Below are 19,740 nucleotides of genomic sequence, written 5' to 3' on the forward strand. Positions count from 1 at the left end.
ACAACCCCGCCTATCTCTTGACGACTTTGAGACTTTAGATGTTAATCTTCTTCTTAATAATGACCGGGATCGTATGAGCCGGGCAGAGACCCTAATGGGGCAACCAAGAGCCTGTACCGCATGTGTGGTGCGTGGCGGAGGGTAGCCGTCGTCTCTTCGTTCATTCCCCCCGATACATTTGCTCGCAAAAGCACATTCACAAACCTGAGACCAAACACACACAAGCAACACGCGAATTGTCCGTGGCATCATCACCAAAATTGCCGGTGAACAGCAACAGGAAGCAGTTTTCGAGCAGCGAACGGCTGCCTGCCTCGTCAAGGCACACCTCCTATGATGGTCCTGATGAGTGACGCGTGCCCCGGGCAGTCGACCAGGGTCACCTGCAGAGCCTCGAAGCCACCTGCCCTGGGGTCATCGCGCAGGTGAGATGGCAGCGGTGCTCCAAAGGCCGAGAACCCCAAGTCCAAAGTGATTCCGCGCTCACGGCTCTGCGGATTCTTGTCGAAGGCGGCCGTGGATGCCGTGCTGCTCAAAGCCCTCGCCAGCGACGTCTTGCCGCTGTCCACGTGGCCGAGGACGCCCACGTTGAAGTTGAACGCCTTGCGAGACATTTGGCGATGGAGGCGAGATGAGAGACTCCGTGCCGGGCATCAGCTGTTGTGTGTTAAAGGGGCGGACCAACGCACGCGTTTAAAGACGCCAAAGACGACATCTTACTAAGGGCTTCCTCCCCAACAACAACCACTGCTGCCATTCGCCACTAAGCGGCGGTGACGTCTCCACGACGCTTGTGCCAGGCCCATGTGCACATTTTGAGGCCACGTGAAGTGTCGAACGCCCGCTGGCAGGAGGTCACGGGGCAGACCCATCAGAGGTCACGGGTCGACTGAGTGAGATGAGTGGCTGATGCACCACCTGTGGCCCCCTAATGTGCCAACTCTTCCCTCCCCACCATCACCAACAAGACTTACATCTTCATCCGTAACCAGAGGGGTGGTTGTGTTTGTTGTGTGCTGGGTTGGATCTCGTTAAACCCGACAATTAGCGAGGGATTTGTCACGTAAACAGAACGCGGAGATTCGTTATTAGTACGGTAACAATCCGGTGTGTTGGAGAGTAAATGCACAATAATTACAGAATCTAGAACAATTACAGTCTTCATCATCATCACGATCCGCGGGGCAATATCGTGAGCCAAACTTTAGCTGTACACTGACTACAGTTTGTCATGTTTACAGAAATCTCAATGTTTTTTGGGTTTTCCCCTGGAGGAATCCGATGAGCTATCAAGCTCTTTTTCCCCCACAGATGTCCGGTCGGGGGGGGGGACACGGGGTCAGAACGTTGCAACAATGAAAAAAAAACGATAGGAGCCCAAAGTATAGGAAATTTAAACAAATCACTTAAAATATCTAAATTAAAAACAACAATTTTTTCTTACCAGATAAGGCCCACTGAGCTATTAGCCTTTGTTTTCAGAAGCGACTTGGACACAATATAAAATATTCTTAAACGATAGCTTATCGTGTCTTGTGCCAATATGCTGGAGCAGTTGTGCATCTTTCTGGGAGAACCCCCCCCCCTAACTATGACGTCACAAAGCTCTGCCCCCTCCCCCCCAAAAAAACATAAAACATGCTTCAAATCGCTTTAAACTATTGTCATTGTAGTGCGTATTTAATGTGGCGCTGCACTCTGATGTTGTAGGAGAAAACATTTATTAAAAAGTCTATTTAATTAAGTAGAACGTGTTGTCTATATTTATTTCAAGTTGCGCATTTTGATGTGACGTCACATTTCTCAACCCCCCCACTTCACAAATGTCTGACCCCCCCCCCCCCAGGTGCGTGACGTCATTTATGAACGGCCCCATATCCACTCTCGACATACTTGTGTGTCCAAATAGTGCCAATTTCCTTCTCATCACCACTGCCTGCATCATGAGGTCTTCTCTCTACGTCTACGTTGACAACTTTCACGATTAGCAGTGGAAATAAATGACGAAATGTGCGGTGGACATCGACAGGGGCGATCTTGCACCACCACATCGATCACGACGACGATGGTGATGATAACGATGCCATGGTTTCATAGCTGCCAACCCATAGGGTTTACCTGCATTCTTGTACAGGGAAATTTCGTTTTTGAGGTCCATACGGCCTACAGCCGTTTCAATAAAGGCTAAACATTCATAATAGTTGTGTTTATTTGTTCGTGTTTCTCCCTTGTGATGGGACTTTGTAGGATGAACGTTGAGATGTATAAGGGGCACCACGGGTGATCAATAAGGTCCCACCGCCTGCTTCCCTTACAAAGATGGCGACCACGGCCCAACAGGGCCATGACGTCACCCCCCCTCCCCATTTCCTCCCCCCCCGGCCCACCGTCGCTTCCTTCCCATTGGCTGAGCCGCGTATCCATGGCAACCCACGCGGTCGGTATCGCCGACGGCACGAGGCGCGCGAGCCCCCACCCACCGACCCCCACCCACCCCCCTTTCCCCGCCCCCCATTTTGTAATTCGTACAACGAACGAGCGCGGCTTCGGAGCGTTCGGCCCGTTTCTATCGGCGGGGTCGCGCGCGCGGCCGTGGCAACCAATGGGGAGCGAGCTTTCATCTCGCGGACCGACCAATGGGAGGCGGTCATACGGGAGACGGCCGCCTATGCGTTGTGGGAAATCTAGCGAGGCGTGGCGACCGCTTGCGAGAAAACCCCGCCAACGAGTGGCGCGTGGTCGCTTCTTTCTGTGTTTGTTGCCTTCGCTGGTTTCCTTCCGTCTCTCTCTCCCTCTCTCTGTCTCTCATAATTCGCCATGAAGATCGAGGAGGTGCGGAGCACCACCAAGACGCAGCGGATCGCCGCGCACAGCCACGTCAAGGGCCTGGGCCTCGACGAGGCCGGCTTCGCAAAGGCCAACGCGGCCGGCCTGGTGGGGCAGGAGATGGCGAGGGAGGTAAGGGAGAGAGGGACACGCGAGTCGCCTGCCCTCAGGTTGGGTGTCGTGAAGGCCAAGTTGTCGCCCGTGTCTCGCGTCCCTTCGTTGTATAGTCATCGTGGCGCCCACGCTATGAGTTGATTCCGTCTCTCCATCGTCTCTCCATCGTCTACCCCCCCCCATCGTCTCCCTCCCCCCCATCGTCTACCCCCCCCATCGTCTACCCCCCCATCGTCTACCCCCCCATCGTCTACACCCCCCCCCATCGTCTACCCCCCCATCGTCTACCCCCCCATCGTCTACCCCCCCATCGTCTACCCCCCCATCGTCTACCCCCCCATCGTCTACACCCCCCCCCATCGTCTACCCCCCCATCGTCTACCCCCCCATCGTCTACCCCCCCCATCGTCAACCCCCCCCCCCCCCCATTGCCTACCCCCCCCATCGTCTGCACCCCCCCCTCATCGTCTATCACCCCCCCCCCCCCATCGTCTACCCCCCCCCCCCCATCGTCTCCCCCTTCCATCGTCTACCCCCCCCCCATCGTCTACCCCCCCCCCCATCGTCTCCCCCTTCCATCGTCTACCCCCCCCCCCATCGTCAACCCCCCCCCCCATTGCCTACCCCCCCCATCGTCTCCACCCCCCCCATCGTCTACCCCCCCCCATCGTCAACCCCCCCCCCCCATTGCCTACCCCCCCCCATCGTCTACCCCCCCCCCCCCCATCGAATGTCCTCGAAATCCGTTCCTTGACTGCCACTCAGTCTTGAGCCTTCGACCACCATCGCCTTCACGTGTCCTAGGCCTCAAGCCAGCTCAGTATTCTTGACTATTTAATGTTTATGTCTGCGTATGTTCAATGATTCACGTGTTCCTCTTTCTGCCTCGATGGAATTGCAAATATTCCGTTGTTTTTTTGTAGTGCGTCGATATATATGCAGATGCATCCCAAGACGCAGGACAAAAATAGTCTTTGAACGTGCACATCTCATAGAGGGAAATATATATCATAGCCGAGAAGAGATTAGTTTGGATATGAACGGGGGCAGGGACGTCGACCAACACTGATTGCTGAGTGGAAGGAGGGGCCGTCCATAAATGACGTCACGCACCTCGGGGTGGGGGGGGTGAGAAATGTGACGTCACATGAAAATGCGCAACTTTAAATAAATATAGACAACACGTGCTACTTAATTAAGTAGACTTTTTAATAAATGTTTGTTCCTACAACATCAAAGTGCAGCGCCACATTAAGTACGCACGACAATAACAATAGTTTAAAGCGATTTGAAGCATGTTTTATTTTGGGGGGGGGGCAGAGCTTTGTGACGTCATATTTGAGGGGGGGGTGGTCTGACTTTTTGTGATGGCGTGTGTGACGAAGGGGGGGGGGGGTCAAAAATCGTCAAATAGCGTGACGTCATTTATGGACGGCCCCAACACGTAGGCTCTCGCGCCCAATATCCATAATATAGGTTTTTTTGGGGGAGTTAAATCGCGTAAATATAAATGTGTCGTTCAACCCGCCACCACCCGACATAGCCAATGTCGTAAACATGCCATGTCTACGTGACAAACTTTAGTAATAGGCTGGGTCGGGTGGTGGCGGGTTTAACGACACATTTATATTTACGCGATCTAACTCAAAAAAACTATTGTGGAGCAGCGATTAGCACAGTTGGCTACGTACGGTGCGAGAGAAGTTCAACAGACACACAAAGGAGCGACCTACCGACGAGAAGTTTAGTGGACGTGTGTCGTCGTCCCCCCCCCCCCCACTGATGAGGCGTAAACAGTTGGGGTGGGAGGACGCAGATCTTGTGTAGGTTTGAGCGTTTTCACATTTTGCGGTAAGTCTGACAGTAACTGTGCTTCTCTATCGCAGGCATGCGGGATCATTGTGGAGCTTATCCGGAGCAAGAAGATGGCAGGACGAGCCGTGTTACTCGCAGGGCCTCCCGGCACAGGCAAGGTAATGATGAGTGGGTTTTTGTTTTATCTTCACGAGCATTACAGCGTGTGAATACGGAATTTGTACAGAATATGAACGTGGAAGATTGGCAAATGTGTAAGGGCGCGGACCGTGACGGTTCACAAAGACTGGCGCTTGAGAAGTATCGCCTTACTGCAGTGGTAAAAATAATTAGAAGTGCTATGGTTCGTCAAACGTAATGGATCTGCACGATCATCAACCTTGTTGTTTCCGGGTGTTTGCAGACCGCGCTGGCGCTCGCCATAGCTCAGGAGCTGGGCAGCAAGGTGCCCTTCTGTCCAATGGTGGGCAGCGAAGTTTACTCTACCGAGATCAAGAAGACAGAGGTGCTCATGGAGAACTTCAGGCGCGCCATTGGTACGACAATTCCTCAAGCCCCTACACTGGGCAGCATCCCTCAGCATTATTGAGCCGTAACTAAGCGACTCGAGTGGCCTGGACCTCTTTCTGCTTGCCTAAAGCACATTGACTTGGAAATCTGGAGACTGTAGGGTGTACAGGGCGGTCCAGAATGTCTTGTAACCCCCAATTAATTGACCCCTATTTTTTTACCTTTGCACATTAATTTCTGTTTAAGTAAACCTTGCTTTCAAATTATATTACGATGAATGTACGCACTTTTCCTGTCCTCTCAGGGTTAAGGATCAAGGAGACAAAGGAGGTCTACGAGGGGGAGGTGATGGAGCTGAGCCCGTGTGAGACAGAAAACCCAATGGGTGGCTACGGCAAAACCATCAGCCACGTGATCATCAGCCTCAAGACGGCCAAGGGCACCAAGCAACTCAAGGTAACATTGATGATAAAACACTGAATGGATGAATTTGATCCACCCAGTGTGTTCAGTGCACAGGCTCTATGATCGGCATCAACCCTCAGTTATGATGATGATACTAGATGTGTTTTTTTTACAAGAATGTGGGGGCCAGCTAAGTGATGTCATTGGCTCTAGTTGATTAGCCACTCGGTCTCGGATGACTGGACGTATAGTTATATGGTGCTTGTTACCTCCCTGTGAATGGCCAGCAGTACAGTACTTTTAAAATGAGTTAATCAAATGTTGCTGGTTTGCCAAATGTATAACAAACGCAGCATCTGCCTTGACAGGCTATGGTTTATCATCACAAAGGTGCTCTAGGCATTAGTGGGAATAAATAAGGTTTGATTGTGAGAAAAAATGTATGCAAAGAGATGCGGCTACAGGACAACAGTGACTGCGATATCGTTGTGACTTGTCAAACACCACGGCTGATACCACGGCTGATCATCCCTTGTGTGCGTCGGCATGTAGCTGGACCCGTCCATCTATGAGAGCCTGCAGAAAGAGAAGGTGGAGGTTGGCGACGTCATCTACATTGAAGCCAACAGTGGAGCTGTCAAGGTATGCCCCAGGCCAACGTACAGCCTCTCGTGAAAGTTTAAGTTTTATCAGCTCTGTGAAGTTAAGTGAGGCTCGGCTTGGTCGTGGCTTGGGTGGAAAGATACCCAGGTCTTCTTTACATCCAGCAGTGGATCGTTGGACGTGCATTCTGAAGTCAAAGCTTGAGCTCATCAGCTCCTTGAAGCTAAGCGGGGGTGAGCCTGGTTGCTGCTTGGGTGCACAGGCACCCAGGTATGTCTCCCTTACAAAAGCTCTCATGAGGATGGATGAATCTGGATTTGAAGCTTTCGTGACTGCAGGAATCCATACTCTTTTGGTTCTTTCGGTAAGGTCACGTAGGATGAACTCTATTTAGGCATCACCATAAGATGTGTTACATGGTATTCCACTTGAAATATGGGGCATTGTTTGTCCATTATGTATGTATGTTGAACTTCTTTCGCACCGTACATAGTCAACCATGCTAATCGGCAGTGTGGGGGGGGAGAACAACAAACTAAATACAAAAAGCAGTTCTAAAGAAATTAGTTTTCGATTTAGATAAAAAAGTGCATTGCTCCAGTGGCTTCCTAATATCGGAAGGAAATTGCTCGGTGCTAACACGGAGCCATTGTTAGAAAATTCACAAGAGAGGTGAGTGCCGCAGCGAAATTGGGGATACAATTTGATGATTAAACTAATGAAACGGAGTGGTGTGAGTGGCGGGTGGGGCAGCTTTCTCACGCCCCACGGTTTGCTCGTGCAGAGGCAGGGCCGCTGCGACACGTTCGCCACGGAGTTCGACCTGGAGGCCGAGGAGTACGTGCCGCTGCCCAAAGGCGACGTCCACAAGAAGAAGGAGGTCATCCAGGATGTGACCTTGCACGACCTGGACGTGGCTAACGCACGCCCGCAGGTACGGATGTACACGGGGTCACAACACTTGATGGGAACGTGCGCGCGCACACAACGCCGATGTTTTTACACGCTTTTATTTAACTCGCTCTCTGTCTGTTGTTGTCGTATCCTCAAATCTTGTAACTCAATTTTAACCCACTTCCCAATGTGGTATCGACTGCAAACTTGGTATACTTATGTCATACTGATGACAATACCATATTCTATCATTAAAAAAAAACCTTCTAAACTCTCTTTTTACACGCTTTCTACACGCTTTCTATGAAGTCGCTCTGTCTGTAACTCAATTTTAACCCACTTCCCACTGTGGTATTGACTGCAATATTTGGTATACGTATGTGATACTGATGACAATACTATATTCTATTAAAAAAAGTATTTTTAAACATTCTTTTTTATATGTTTTGTTCCTGCTTGGGTCTAATTGTCCACGTTCAACTGACGTTGGCTGTAAACCACCACGGTCCCTTACGTTATGGCAAGCTTCGGGGCCACTTCCTGGAGTCGTGGAGTTCTGCCATTACGAGTAGGGTACATTTTATTAAAGCGCGTTTAAAAAAAAGTATTTTTAAATATTACTTATTGGATAGAAGCATGCAGCAGCAGAGGAATACATACAACAACACCAGTTTCAATGTATATCGCAGTGTTCTTCATTGCAAGGCCCACAGGCCTTTAGTATTGGCCTCTGACATGCGGCCCCGACAATAAACAAATGTGGAAACACCCCATCGTGCTGTCACACCCAATGGTTTTGTCTTATGGGTGAAAGTGGCTTCCCTCTGAAAATTAGTGAAGAACGCTGCTATATACAAATGTTTATATCATCTAAATGCAATCACAACTTAAGATGCTATACAGAAATGTTAAAAACTATATTGAAGTGCAGTTTACAACTGTTTTCTTTCTAGCCTATCTACATGCTTTCAAGAAGAGCCATTGCCCGAGATGTCGCCTATGATATATTTTTTCTCTGAAGACCACAGTGTTTTTGACAAACGTTTTGAGTTTTTTACATGAATGAAGAAGGTGGGTGGGTGGGTGGGAGACGGGGACTTGTTCACCCCCTTTCTCCCCCAACCTATGTTGACCAGCGTGGTGAAGAAACGTTAAAACAATCCCCATGACCAACTTGGCGCAGAAAGACCTTGTACAGCAGTTGATTGACATATCGTTAATTTTTTTTTATATATATAGAATGTCATGTCTCTGAGACCATTTTTTACCTTTTCCGGCAATAATAGAAGTATTAAGATGTTACAACACCAAATAGACACTTATTGCAAGGCATCAGGTCAGCATTAAACACACGTGTTTGTAGTGAAACATGCAAACCAACATGCTCATATTATTGTTTTTTTCGGTAAAGTCACGTAGGTAAAACATTTAAATAAATGAAAACAACTAAATTAAATCACGACGTTTCGGGCGCAACACAAGCGTTCCTCTTCAGGTGGGGACATACCTAAGCGGTTGGTTGTGTTGCGCCCGAAACGTCGTGATTTAATTTAGTTTTCATTTATTTTAACTTTGTACCTACGTGACTTGACCAAAAAAAACAAAGAGTATGAATCCTTGCAGTCACGAAAACTTCAAATCTAGAATGCTCATGTTATGTATGCATGGCCTTGTCTCACCAGTGTTAGACCAGAGGACGCCAAAAGGCGAACGGCACAAAGGCAATGGAAATATAAAAACATGAATAGCTCTGGTTAAGCAAGTTGTACACAGTAATTATGCGTGCATGTAATGTCAACAGGGTGGCCAGGATATCTTGTCCATGATGGGCCAGCTCATGAAGCCTAAGAAGACAGAAATCACAGGTGAGACACAACACGCTTGGCATTTTGTGACTCTGCATGATGCTGAACTCTTCACATGCAGCGTGTCTGGCCCTTTAGGTCTCAACCTCTACAAACTTAAATTTCGATTTAAAGCTTTCGTGACTGCAGGGATTCATCTTCTTGGTTCTTTCGGTAAAGTCACGTAGAATGGAAATAATAACATAATTAAAATTAAACATAATAAAATAATTCTCACGACGTTTCGGCCACAATAGATGCTCCAAGCCTGGGGTGTCTCATTCAGACTCTGTCTTCTCGACAGACCTGTTCTTCACCTGAGGACGGCTGCTTGCGTTGTGGCCGAAACGTCGTGAAAATTATTTTATTATGTTTTATTTTAATTATTTTATTATTTCCATTCTACGTGACTCTACAAACTTATCAACCATTGGTGATCACCCCCACTCACCATCTTGCATGTTTGTTATGTGCAGCATAAACGTGTTTTTGGCCAAATGTTTGCATAGGAATGAGTAAATGTATAACAAAGGTACCGTTATTTGAAGACTAAACGAGCCAGTTAAATGTAACGGTAATATTAAACTATTAAAGTATTTGTATTTTACCAGGTAAGGCCCACTGAGCTTTAGAAGTGTAGGGCTGTTACAGAGAGCCCGTTATGCATGGCAGCCTATGGTAAACAAGCACAGTGGGCGGGGCTACGTCAGTGCACGGGCAGGTGCCCTCTACGACGTCCGCGCTTCGGACGTTACGATCCCCCGGGGCCCCACCCCTCAGGGAGGGGGGTGTATAAAAGGGGAATGTATCGGGAGGCTCGGGAGTGATGTTTAGCTAAAGAAGAGGAGGAGGAAGACGTCTGAGATAGAGCCCTGGACTCCCCCTGGTACGCCGTCCTTATCAGGACCGCGCAGGCTCGAGCCAGTGGCGTGGTACCAGAGCCAGAGCCAGTGCTGGTCTGGACTCTGGGTACCGGGCCCGACTGACCAGTGTCGGGCCAAGATAGCCTCCCCTAGCCCATTAGTGGAGGACTCAGAGGCAGGCTAAGGTTAGCCTAGAGGTGTGTCCTCAGATAGACGGGTGAGGGGGCCGATACCCCCTCAATTGTGTATGTCACAAAGTTGGTATTCAAATAAACAAGTGTGCCTCCAACTCCGGTGTCAACGAGTCGTAAGCGTTACTACAGAAGCGACCTGGCCACAAACAATAGGTCAACGAAGTGGCTTATATGTCAATTTATCGCAGCCAAACACTCTCAATGCATTTTTCTAAATGTGGAGGGAAAAACCAGAGGACCCAAAGAAAAACCCACGTGACCACGGGGAGAACGTGCAAACTCGAAATAAACAAGTATCAGGGTTGAGATCAAACCCACGACCTCCTGTATACCAGGCAGGGTAGTGAACACCTCCCCACTGCGGGGCCCCGATTTTGTCACACCTGTTTGTGCATACGCGAAGTACTTTGTTATAACTTTAGTTTTTACCAACTACCCAGTAAACGTAGAACGTTGGGCCAATCACATAACAAAAGCATAATACGCAGACATTTCAATTCCAAGGCAGCATTTGTTAATGTTAATGGCTCCTAAGTATTGGCATGTTATGATTCTGCTGTACTTGCTAACACAGTCCTTGAAGTTTTATTTGAAGATCGGCAGATACAGACAGACAGTTGGAAGGGATGGCATGCTGAGATATACATCACTAAATAAATGAACTGATATCTACATTGACTAGATTGTTTCATAAGTGCAGCAGGTGGATGGCTGATGGTACAGATATATTGTGCGATTGTAGCAAGATAATGGAGGTAATAAAGATAATGGCCATTTATGCATGGGACAAGCAGAGTGGATAACAGTCAAGTGTGTGGCTCCATTGCACGATCACAGCTTGCGTGCGTGCGTGGATTATATCACCACTGCGCAGTAGCGTCATGATTAGCGCAATACTATGCTACGATCCTGGCGACATTTTGATTTCCAGCCATTGTAAACAGCAGCAATTATCTAAACCCAACCTGGGCCTCCCCTAGGTGGACTTGGCCTTAAACTTGTAGCTGCTACAAACTTCAGTGGGGAGGGGAGAAAAAGATGGCCGGGTATGGTTCTGGGCTGCACTACCCCAGCCTTCATCGGTGCTCGTTAACAGCACTTGTCCCAACAGTTCTTCCGCACCTCCGATTAACACGGTTGGCTACGTACGGTGCGAAAGAAGTTCAACATACATACATTTTTAACTAGTTACGATTTTTTATTTTACCAGGTAAGACTGACTGAGCTATAGCTCTTTTTCATAAGCAACCTGGCCACAAACGATGGTCAACAAAGTGGCTTACATGGAAATGTATCGCAGCCAAATACTCGAAATGCACGTTTCTAAATGTGGAGGGGAAAACCAGAGGACCCAAAGAAAAACCCACGTGACCACGGGGAGAGAGAATATGCACACTCTAAATATACAGGCGTCAGGGTCGGGATCGAACCCGCGACCTCTTGCATACCAGGCGAGAGAGTTACCATCTCGCCCATGCGGCGCCCATACATACAGTTTGTAAGGGATCTTTGTTTTGCATGCATTAATTTTTTCAGACAAGCTCCGCGGGGAGATCAACAAGGTGGTAAACAAGTACATCGACCAGGGTGTGGCGGAGCTGGTGCCAGGCGTGCTGTTTGTGGACGAAGTGCACATGCTGGACATCGAGTGCTTCACCTACCTTCACCGCGCGCTCGAGTCCTCCATCGCGCCCATCGTCATCTTCGCCACCAACCGGGGCAGGTGCATCATCCGGTAAGGCCACATTTGCTGGATTGCTGGTGAGAAAAGAAGGTAGTCCGATGTGTGTTTCTATCCGAAAATAACTTGTTGATCTCTCGCGCATATGACTGTTGTGTAGAGCGACTTGTAAGTTTACGTCCTGGTTAGTTAGCCAGGAAATGGCTTCAGTTGATTTGGGGTGGATTGCTACTACACATAAATAACATCTGCTAGACATTTCATGGAAAGATAGGGTAGTCAACTTGGCAGTTAATAACAAAACTGGGAAAGAAAATATTTGTAGATGTGATCTGGAGAAAAAGAAGGTTGTGATGGGTGGAACACTTGTGCAGGATGGAGGAGGGCAGGTTACCGTTACAGACATTGGAGTGACAACTAGGGGTGGGCGACCTAAGGGGAAGACCTGAAGTTAGAGAAGAAATTCAAGATAATGTAAGAGAGGACCTTTAAGATCGGTATTGACTATAACAATTACGCATCAATCATTGTAAGAATGGTGAGATGTGTGGCATTGGTGGTGTTGACTGATGACCTGTTGAAATTCGCTTTTGATGGAAACGAGACAATGGAAATGCAACAACACCAAAGAGATTGTAATTTAATGATGCACTAACACAATTAAAGTCTGAAGGACAGACGTGAGTAACACGACGGTGTGGTAGCATCAACAGCATTGGCCTTTGATGACCTCTAGACCTCGACAGCGAGAACGTTTGAACGTTGCGTGCGTTTGGCGGCGGTGGTGGTGACGTGAGGGACGCACTCGTGTGCCCCCACCCCCCAGGGGCACGGAGGACGTGCTGTCGCCACACGGGATCCCACTGGACCTGCTGGACCGCGTGATGATTGTGCGCACCATGCTGTACACGCCCGACGAGATGGTGCAGGTGGGTGACCTCGGCCTCTCGACGACCAACGCACACTGCAATGTGTGAACATCGCCACTCGGGAGACAAAGGCGGCCTATGAAGGCCGTGCCGGCCTTCTTAGGTGGTCGCTAACAGCACTTGTCCCCAACAGTATATTAAGGCCTCTGTCTGTATGGTTTGTGTGTCCGTGTATGTATGGCGTGTACACACAGTGGTTGAAATGGAAGTGACGATGTCTCCGTATGAAACCCGTTGCTCCTCTACGGAGACACCGTGGTGTAGGAGTATAGAAATACAAGTCGTATGTATACATATACATGGCATATTTACATACTCGCATACACATACAGACACATGTAAATGTACAGGAATTTTGTCATTACACCGCTAGATTAGGTTCTCCCCACTCCGTGCAGGTCATGGGGGTTGTTTGACCATACTTCCCCACACTGGTCAGTGTAAGTTAGTGGAGGCGTGGACCATTAGAAGTACACAGTGACGTTGCTGCACCGCCCCCTGCTGCCCAACCACACAGCCCCACGGCAGCCTGTTTGTGCACAGCGGTCTCCCATCCAAGCATCGTCCAGGCTCAACCCCGCTTAGCTTCCGAGGTCTGCTGAGAGCGGGTGCAATCGGGGTGATTTTGGCCACCGTCCCAGCATTAAAATCCCCTTGGCTGCGCTCGTGCGTTCCAGATCATCAAGATCCGGGCTCACACGGAGAGCATCAGGCTGAGTGACGAGGCTGTGGTGCACCTCGGGGAGATCGGCAACAAGTCAACTCTGCGGTGAGTCCCCTGCGGCACGACGGCATGCACGTGTCTACGTATGTTGAACTTCTTTTGCCTCGTACATAGCCAACCGCGCTAGTATATATGCATTTAGGCTTAGGGTTATTTATATATATAAAATATGTATGCACGCTGTTTTTGGACAGTGTCTTGGGATGCATTCGCATTTAGATGCTGCATACATCCAAATTGTTTGTCTATGAAGCGTAGGGGTGCACCGATTGGCACATTTTTGCTCTCTTGCCAAACGGTGAATACCTCAGGTACGCAGCCAGATCTGAAATCGGAAATCAATAAGTATTTTTTAAATATATATTTAGTAAAGTACGATAGAAGAGACAATACTATGAACCAATGCGGTGAGATGAGGCAAGGCGAGGGAAACGTGCAGTAGGACGAGAACTAGGAAGTCAAGGTAAGCAAAGAGAGATGCAAGTGACGGGAATTTGCCACCGTTTGTACATCTCTGATCGAATCTCCAAGCAAAAACGGGGCTCCATGAATAGAGCGGCTCTTGACATCTTGTTTGTCATCCTTCACCACCGTGGCCCTCCAACCGCTTGCATCAATCGAGCGCAACATTGGGGAGCCCCGGGGAATATCGCCGCTCATGAAATCTCGCCTCACCGTGGAAGGTGGCCGTGCGAGTGGAGGCGTCTTGGTCAATCGGACACCAATGTAAACTCTAAACTATTTTTTATTTACCAGCAAAGGCCCACTGAGATATGTAGCGCTTTTTCAGAAGCGACCAGGCCGCAAATGATAGCTCAACAAAAAGTGGCTTATCTTGTGGAAATGTATTGCAGCTAAATGCTCTAAAGTCCAGGGGTGGGGAACGTCCGGCCCGCAAAATCATTTGATCTGGCCCTGCCAAGGCAACCGCTCGACTCGAAATTCAATAAATCTAGGAGCTTTTTTCATAGCAACATAAATTAAATTTTGTATGGCCCGCGAATGATGTTCAGTTCAGTTTAATTTATTAGGTATAACCCTGAGAGCCATGCGGCTCTTGACTCGGGTGCAACCGCAACAAAAAAACATGAACAAGAAACATCTTAAAGTGACTACAAGCAACAAAAAAATCCTGTTATAAATATCAAATTGCCCTTGGCAGAAAAAAGGTTCCCCACCCCTGCTCTAAACGCACGTCGATTCTAAATGTTGAGGGAAAAACCGGAGGACCCGAAGAAAAATCCACACGACCACAGGGAGAACACGCAAACTCCAAATATGCAACAGGCGTCAGGGTTCAGGATCGAACCCATGACCTCCTGTAGACCAGGCGAGGTGGTTAATATCACACCACCGCGGCGCTGCTGCCCCAGCAGTTTGGTGCCGCTCGTAGCAAACCATGGAAGTCGTGGGGCAGCATCCCTAATCAGTTTTGGTGGGGGGGAGGGCGGGGGGGAGGGAGGTCATCTGTAATTACCTTTGTGGTGATGAGCTCAAAGGAAGGGCTGCATCAGGGGGAGAGACTGTCCACAACTCGTGCGGGGCACGCGGAGGTCAGGACGCCAGTGGCTTTCGCGTGACCCGCAAGGCCAGGAACGGCGCAATTTTCTAAATTAATTTCACGTGCATTGTGAAGATTTCATTTAATGATTAATACGTTCTCGCTTGCAGGGTTGTTTTCTTTTAAATAAGATTAATTTACGTTGATTATTATTGGGCCCAGAATAGTTACAGTGCTGGGGAAACGTCCGTGAACGTAGTAGGACTTATCTCAAGGAATTGTACAGAAACAAGATTTTCTTTATATATATCTGTGATTAATTATCTAAATTGCTTTCTTTAAAAAAAACTATAATTGGAGAGCTATCTAAAAGTAGCGTCCTTCAGTTGGTAAAAACAATGTTTCCATTACATCTTGGTGGTGAAAGTGCAAGAAGGCAGCTTAATTAAAAAAGACCACAACGTTAAACTATAAATAGAAATGCTATGCGTGTCTCCCAGCAGTTTTATCCGTGATTTAGTGAACCAGGTCAGCTTAACTTACGCAGGAGTCTTTTTATTTTAACATTGCACTACCGTACACAAAGACCAAGATTCCCCGTATAGCCTTCGCAGAGTGTTGGGGCGAGTGCTGTTAACCAGCGCCTATGAAGGTCGGCACGCGGGGTGGGTGGCCAGTACCATGCCCAGTCGCCTTTGTTTTCCTAGTGGCGATGTTTACACACCGCACCAGGTACTCCTTTGAGGCTGAGTTGACCGAGGGGAGGCCCAGGACCGGTTTAAATGGTCACTGGTGTTGGCCCTGAGCAGGAAGCAAACTGGTCAGTGTCATGCCATTACGAACGGTCCATTGAGATATTTCGCAGAATCGGTGCAATCCTTCGTGTTGGAGAGCAACTCGTGGAAGCAGATATCGGAGAACTACTTCTGAGATCCCTCCACGTAACCTCTGCTCTACACAGTAGAATGGCAGCACTTCCTACCCTTCCTGCTGTGGAGATAAATGTCCGTTTTATGACAGTCAAACCAATATATTTAATTCTCACGAACTGAAATGTCAATATAAGTGCAGAAGCAAGGTTTTACGTGATGGGATTGTTTTTTTTGTCTGTTTATTGCTGACCGGGCCGCAACCACCAACTCACTGCACTTGAGCACCCGGTTTAATCACAACAGTCGCACCATCAGGGTCTCAACGGCGGCAATTGCTTAGTCAGCGTCCTGATGGCCGACCCGCCCGGTCACCTCCTTATGCGCGTTCCGATGTTTTGCTTTTCTCCTTCGTCGTTTTCCCCTGCTGGAGCAGATACGCGATGCAGCTGCTCACTCCGGCGAATCTGCTGGCCAAGATCCACGGCAAGGACACGATCGAGCGCGAGCACATCCAGGAGATCAGCGAGCTCTTCTACGACGCCAAGTCCTCCGCAAAGATCCTCGCTGACCAGGCTCACCGCTACATGAAGTAGCCGCAGCCTAAGTAGTTGGGGGTATATATATGCCACACACACGTATGGGGTAGAAGCCTTCTTCATAATAAACGTTTTTGGGTTCGATCGCGTTATTTATAAATGTGTCGTAACCCTCCACCACCCGCCAATCAGTAAAAAAAAAAGTGTCACGTTGACAAAAGGCAAATAGTTCACTACTTTAGCCCACCGGTGTGTTCAACACTTTGTCTTTTGTCAATGTGACACTTTTTTTACTGATTGGCCGTGTCGGGTGGTGGAGGGTTACGACACATTTATAAATAACGCGATCTAACCCAAAAACGTTTATTATGAATAATATTGATCGCGAAAGCCTACGTGTTAAAGAAGCCTTCTGAATACTGAAATCTCATTGGGGCCCGCTCCCTATGTTCTGATGAACTGGTCGAGTGGTCTGTTGAGGTTCTTCCATAAGGGAGTGAGCCTGTGAGTGGCTGAATGCAATCGGAGGTCTTGGTGCGGAACACAAGGGTTGGTCTGCGATGTAAGTCGACCGTGTTCAACACTGCAGGCACGCGGCACGCAACATTGAGGTGGTTACAGTAAGGTTTCTACTACATATTGTAGAGTTATATAAGAATTATTACTGTAATAACTATTACCACATAGGGTCAGAAAAATAAATTGTCAACATTTTGATTGAATTCATGAAACTTTTAATGCAATTACACATTTCTCCCTGTTCGACTTTGCCTAAAAGTTATGGATATGCCTGGCGCCCCCTTAAATCGTTTTCTGTTGGTTTGAGTGTAAACTTTTTGCTTGGGCCTCGAACACCTTTAAAACTTTATTTTTAAGAAAATCTACTCGCACGCATGTTGCAGATCGCGAGGTCGTCTTGGGGGTTTACGTCCACCGAGGAGACAGAGGCGATGAGATTGGTTCACGTGCTGCGTGGATTGTCGCATCGCTGGATCACGAGGGGGTGGATTGATCGTGGCTGATGATGAGAATGCTAATGCCTTGGATGTGCACATCTCCATGAGCTCTTATTTAAAATCTGCTTACACATGAGTTGTTGCAAGGCGGAACTATTTATATGAATAGTTTATTACATAGTAACAGGGATGGAGCAGATTTTGTTTTTATACCCTTCCTAATGTCTATAAATGCATCAACCTGAATGCATGTAATTTTCAGAAGCTAAGCAGGCATGATCCTGGCTAGAAATTTGACAAGAGAACTGCCTGGGAATACCAGGTGTCGTAGGCTTGGCTTGCGAGATGGCTGAATGATAACTACAGCAATAGATTCTTAAATACGTCTGTGTGGGGCTTTGAACGTTACCCCCTCATTCATATGCATGGATTTTATTTATTTAGTCCGGTTTCCTCTCACGTGCCAGACACCCACTAATTACGATAATTATCCAAACATGCCTAATAGAGAGTGGTACTTAACAAACCAGTGTCTCGCGGCAAAGACCAAGGTGTGCTACTCTAGTTTTGGAAGTCCAGAAGGGAAAGAACCACAGCTCGCAGACGAGTGCAGAAGAATTCTCCTCTCGTGCCATTCAGTGGTGGATCAGACCCCTGTCTCCCTTCCTGCCCTCTCTATTGGCCGTGCATGCACAGAACAACAGCTGCAGTGCATTTCCACCCACCGGCCCGGTTCCCACGGCGATTTATTGGGACGCCACGGTGGTGAGATGTTCACTACCTCGCCTGGTATACAGGAGGTCGTGGGTTCGATCCCGACGCCTGTATGTTTGGAGCTTGCGCGTTCTCTCTTTTCCCGTGGTCGCGTGGGTTTTTCTGCAGTTCCTCCGGTTTTTCCCTCCACATTTAGAAGCATGCGTTTTGGTTAATTGGCTGCTACAAATGTCCACGTGATAAGCCACTTTGTTGAGCTATCATTTGTGGCCAGGTCGCTTCTGAAAAAAAGAGCTATACAGCTCAGTGGGCCTTACCTGGTACAATAAAAAAAAAAGTTTAGTTTTGGTTCGGAGCACCTCGAAGAACCGAGCAAGCTCGAAAGTGTGCCATGGAATAAATAAAATGATGAGGAGCGCTGCAATATAGTCCTGAGACTCGGTGAGGATTTCCTGGGTGAATAAAGGGCAATGCTACCGTTGCAATTATTATAATCCCGTGAAGCACACCACGTGCTAAACTCTACATTCAGCTGTATTTGGCAAGACCACACACACGTTCTCGCTCGGTAATCCGAGCCAATGTGCCTTTAATCCAGCTCGAGGAGGAGCCAGTCTGCTCCACCACCTGCATATCGTTTAATCTCTACCCACTGCTTTAATTGACGGTGATTGATGCACGCATTCCTACGTTCATTTTATACAGTAGACGGATGATGCCTACTTATAGAGAGCTCAACAATATTGACAAGTGGCAAAAAAAAAGTAAACTCTTAAACTTGTGTTCGTGCTGTCAGCATTGTGTGTCTGCAAGAGATGGAGATATAGGTCCAATGCATGTTGACGAAGGAGCCGCCCTCTGTTTATAAACGCTGCGAACAAATGGTGACGTGACTCACTGATACACAAGCCGCAGATTTCACCTTGCACCTGTTTCATGTCGTGTAACGAATGTGCTTTTGATATTTTATAACGTGTGTTTGTTTGTTTAAGGTGCATAAAATAAAGGGGTTTTCTTCCTGGGCCGAAGGAATTCTTAAGAGAGTCTCTGGTACGTTTGTAGTGGTGATACGCGCTGGGTGTATATGTCGTGTGCCAGCGCGTATGTACGGGTGTGTGTGTGGTGACGCGCGCTGACGGGGAGGAGCAGGCGTCAGTGCGCGGGTGGGGGTAGTGCTGCTGATTGGCTGTGTGCCGGTGACGCGCCCAGAGGGAGTGATCGGGTAGCAGCGCGGTGTGATTGGTCGGGGAGTGGAAACACGCGCTGAGCGGAACCGGATCGTAGGGATAGCGCGTGGGGATTGGGTAACTGAGGAGCGGTGCCGACGTTGAGGTCCGCATCCGCTCCGTCTCCCGGGAAGAAGAGGTATATAAGGTGATGCACAGAGGAGCAGGGGGCAGAAGTGGAACCATCTAAGAATGAAGACGAAGGTGCAGAGATAGAGCCCGGAGAGGAGAGTAATGGAGAGTAGAGGAGAGTACTGTATAGTGTGTAGCCAGAGAGAGAGAACGGTCTACACGAGCTGAGTAATGTATAGTGTGTAGCCAGAGAGAGAGAACGGTCTACACGAGCTGAGTAATGTATAGTGTGTAGCCAGAGAGAGAGAACGGTCTACACGAGCTGAGTGATGTATAGTGTGTAGCCAGAGAGAGAGAACGGTCTACACGAGCTGAGTGATGTATAGTGTGTAGCCAGCGAGAGAGAACGGTCTACACGAGCCGAGTATGCATACGGTGTAGCCAGAGAGAGAGGAAGGTCT

The 19,740-nt window shown here is 48.4% G+C and overlaps 2 protein-coding genes across 3 annotated transcripts in view; one reads left to right on the top strand and one right to left on the bottom strand.

Annotated features, from left to right (window-relative positions):
• EEFSEC (eukaryotic elongation factor, selenocysteine-tRNA specific) overlaps positions 1-651 on the bottom strand; it is a 68,195-nt gene extending 67,544 nt beyond the window's left edge. For both annotated transcript variants that reach the window (XM_078872314.1, XM_078872313.1), the window contains exon 1: positions 329-651. In XM_078872314.1, the coding sequence (XP_078728440.1) occupies positions 329-614 (286 nt within the window). In that variant the 5' untranslated portion in view covers positions 615-651. The remainder of the gene's footprint in view (positions 1-328) is intronic.
• A 1,970-nt stretch (positions 652-2,621) lies between these two features.
• RUVBL1 (RuvB like AAA ATPase 1) lies at positions 2,622-19,020 on the top strand. Its single transcript, XM_078872315.1, has 11 exons — positions 2,622-2,958; positions 4,827-4,913; positions 5,159-5,291; positions 5,570-5,721; positions 6,223-6,312; positions 7,058-7,207; positions 8,969-9,032; positions 11,605-11,803; positions 12,576-12,678; positions 13,356-13,447; positions 16,209-19,020. The coding sequence occupies exons 1-11, from the start codon at positions 2,818-2,820 to the stop codon at positions 16,366-16,368; spliced, it is 1,371 nt and encodes a 456-aa protein (XP_078728441.1). The 5' UTR covers positions 2,622-2,817; the 3' UTR covers positions 16,369-19,020.
• Positions 19,021-19,740: the final 720 nt, after the last annotated feature.

The sequence above is a fragment of the Lampetra fluviatilis genome, chromosome 34 (genome assembly GCF_964198595.1).
Source record: "Lampetra fluviatilis chromosome 34, kcLamFluv1.1, whole genome shotgun sequence".
NCBI classification, from domain to species: domain Eukaryota; kingdom Metazoa; phylum Chordata; class Hyperoartia; order Petromyzontiformes; family Petromyzontidae; genus Lampetra; species Lampetra fluviatilis.